Raw genomic sequence first — 3,227 nt, forward strand, 5'->3', positions numbered from 1 at the left:
CAAAAAATGGATGTAGGTTATTTTACATAGATAGAAGCGGGTTTGACCATATGCACACTTGAATGCGTAAAGGTTTATAACTTAAAAATTTAAAATAGATCGCAGTCGAACATGAACATTTCCTTTGGCGGCATTTTTATCTTTATTGATTTTTCTTAATTGATTTTGCTCATCGGCAAATCGTCGTTAGTCTCCAGCATGTCTGGTATTGCTGGAACTTAGTAAGGTCCAATATGACGAAGCCCCTTGCAAAATCAGACTACGTGGTATGCAGTGTACATTATGAGGGTAGATCGGCAATAGTGAGCGGGTTTTGAATAAATCCTAAGATGTCAACAATAAACCTTACCCACTGCGAGCAGATTCATTTTGTTTTATTAATTGTTCTTATCTTTCAGAAAAAAAAAATGGGGAAGTTTCTGGCAAGCATTTTAGTGCTTGGCCTGTTGGGGCTGACGGCTGTGGTTGGACAAAAAGAAAATTTCCCCGCAAACCCAGACGGTGCTTTATTCAGAACAACTCTCGGCGGGTCGGCGGTAGTGACCGGGTTCTCAACAAACCAAGCCACGTCGCCGGATGGCAAACCCTACCCACCGTGAGTGTATTCACATCTGGGTCTTCTTTGACTGGAAAGCACGCGGTGTGCGGATCCTCTATGTTAACCTGACGTTTTTTGTTTTTTGTTTTTACTTTCTTTCTGTCTTTCTTTATTTCCTTCTTTGTGTATCGTTACTTTCTTGCTTCCTTTCTCCTTTCTCTTTTCTTAATTACATTGTTATTTCACATTACCATTATCCGTATTGGTCTTTCTCAAAATATTACTCATCGTTTAATAAATACATCAAGATATTTTCATTGTAACATATTCAATAATTTTTTCTGGTCTTTTTTCTGTGATCTATTGTAAAATGCACGTGCACGTTATTTCAAAAGGGAGGTCAAGCAGCATAGCCAATTCCCCACAAAACAACCATTGGGTGGTGAGGACTCTCATCCACAGGACGGCGTCTCTGAGATAGGAGGACAGGTCAAGATGAGGGGGAAGCGGCAGATCAGGTACTCAAACTCGTGACATAATTTCATCGTTTTCCTGCTTATGGCAGCTCTGGATTGAGTAAGGGTGGGGGTGGGGAGCTCTTCCAAACCTCCCGCTTAGCTTTAGAGGTACGTTGTACCCCCCCCCCCCCAAAAAAAAAAAAAAAAAAAGAAAAAAACGGCATAATATAGCAAGGGAAACAAAATAAAAACCACGTATTGTTTATCCCTGTGATTGTTGTAAAATTGGTTTCTTCTCCTTTATTACCCCCCCCCCCTTCAGCAACCTCTTTCAGCAACAATACCCTGGATCCCCTGAAAAAGATCAGCAGTGAGTTAACTTGTAGAGCCTGATAAAAAATTACAGAAATCTTGATAAGTTTCCCAGCTCTCTTTTGCCTTCTTTGCAAAGGCAGGTATTTTTTCTATTTTCCATTTTTGTTTAGCTACATTATTATTTTATTTTATTATATTTTTTAATACGATAATTTGCTTTTGAGTTAATTAATTACGATAAATAATTAAAATTAGGGCCCAGGCCCAAAAATAACCTAAAGTACCTTCGACAGATATTGCTCATATGCCAAAACTCAGAAAATGTTCAAATCAATTTCACCTGTAGTTTAGTTCAGCACTTTTTACATGTATACTTATTGGCTGGTAATTATTTCATACATATTTCTCTATTCCAGTCAGATTGGTTTTTGCCGGGTGGTGCTTTACTGGGTCAGACCTTGGTGGGTTTACTGGGGAAATATTTGGTGGCCTGTCATGAACTCACCCTGGTGGGGATGGCACTGGTATCACTGGTGGTACTGTCTGTAAGTTTTTATTGTATTATCTTAATTCCTATTGTACGAGTGTGAAATAAAGATACAACATAGGTATTGAATTGTGTTGTGCCTTCTTTCATTCTCTATCTTCTTCTTCATAGTGAATTTTTTTCTGCTTGTTTGAAATACTATAGAAGTACTCCTATAAGATCCCACTGGGGATATTTGAAAGCCAAAGGACCAATAACATTCAAGAGAGGCAGTTTTGTTAGGGTAGTGCACATACTGCCAAATGTGGTCCTTAAATTGTACACGTAAACCTGAACACATTTTGTTAAGTAGAGATGCGGTGAATTTCATTTCCATTGATGACACGGCGTGTCTAGGTGAGGTGTTGATATGTAGCGTCATCTTTTTACATACGCAGGCACAAAGCCAAGACTACGAGCACTAAAGTACACAAGTGCAATTAAGTCATTTGTTTCAAATACAAATATTAATAACTACAATATCATGCTTGATATGGGATAATCAAACGATAAATAAATAAAGCAGGATAAGCTTCATGCACGTGAAATGTCCTTTCAGTGTTTCAATTGATTTCAACTTAGAACTATAAAATGATATTTTATTATGTGTATCAGATTCAGTAACTAAAAGTGGGAAACTGTTAACGTCATTTGGTTATTTTTTTTCTTTTTCCAGACCAAGTCTATGCAAGGTCAGCATTGCTGACCCAGGGAATATAAGATATCTGTGCTCGCGTTGTAGAACGGAGTGGGGCTGGATTCGTGTACCGATATGGTATTACTGGATTCCACGTTGGATTTGGATCCGCGCACCTGTCGGGTGTTGCTGCGACGTAAGGAATCAGTGGTGGTGCTAACGCACAGGCCACGTGACGTCAAGTCGTCTGATCGTCTTCAAGAACAATAGGTGCTTGCTTAGTTATATACCGCTTTGAAGCACTGAATTACAAGCCAATATATATTTTTGACAGAACAATCGGTACAAAATTCTCATCCCCTGTAATCTACCGCGTAACTTAGTCTGAAATTCAGAAAAGGCGACACTTGGACTTCTGTCAATTTGCATTTAAAGCAGACCATTTGTATTAGGCCCACTGAGCTTTCATCTGTATTACCAGTTTAGAAAGAGGCGATAGGCGAATAAAGAAATTAAAGATCAAAGGCTGTTATGTTGTTGGTTTTCAAATAAAGCTCACGGTGACTTAGACAGTACAATTGTTTTTCCTTTGTGCAATAACTGTGCAATACGCGCTACCAACTACACAATGTTGTTTTGTCTACAAAGATATTTAGACTTCATATTTAAATGGGGGGGGGGGGCTCAGAAGACCCGTGCCCAGTTCTCAGCTACGGAATCATCACTTCTCCCTCTTCAAAACCAGCAAAACGT

The 3,227-nt window shown here is 39.0% G+C and overlaps 1 protein-coding gene across 1 annotated transcript; it reads left to right on the forward strand.

The window, feature by feature from the left end:
• Positions 1-402: 402 nt before the first annotated feature.
• LOC106177158 (uncharacterized) lies at positions 403-2,998 on the forward strand. Its single transcript, XM_086996489.1, has 4 exons — positions 403-595; positions 934-1,056; positions 1,728-1,856; positions 2,514-2,998. The coding sequence occupies exons 1-4, from the start codon at positions 408-410 to the stop codon at positions 2,692-2,694; spliced, it is 621 nt and encodes a 206-aa protein (XP_086852615.1). The 5' UTR covers positions 403-407; the 3' UTR covers positions 2,695-2,998.
• The last annotated feature ends 229 nt before the right edge of the window (positions 2,999-3,227 follow it).

This window comes from Lingula anatina, chromosome 10, assembly GCF_051362555.1.
Source record: "Lingula anatina isolate TDL-2025a chromosome 10, LinAna3.0, whole genome shotgun sequence".
In the NCBI taxonomy this organism is placed as follows: domain Eukaryota; kingdom Metazoa; phylum Brachiopoda; class Lingulata; order Lingulida; family Lingulidae; genus Lingula; species Lingula anatina.

Excerpts from the sequence above, each read along its gene's own strand:
- LOC106177158 (XM_086996489.1), top strand. The coding sequence starts at position 408 with ATGGGGAAGTTTCTGGCAAGCATTTTAGTGCTTGGCCTGTTGGGGCTG. Across the intron at positions 1,057-1,727 it reads AGGGGGAAGCGGCAGATCAG|TCAGATTGGTTTTTGCCGGG; the intron begins GTACTCAAACTC and ends TCTCTATTCCAG. Across the intron at positions 1,857-2,513 it reads TATCACTGGTGGTACTGTCT|ACCAAGTCTATGCAAGGTCA; the intron begins GTAAGTTTTTAT and ends TTCTTTTTCCAG.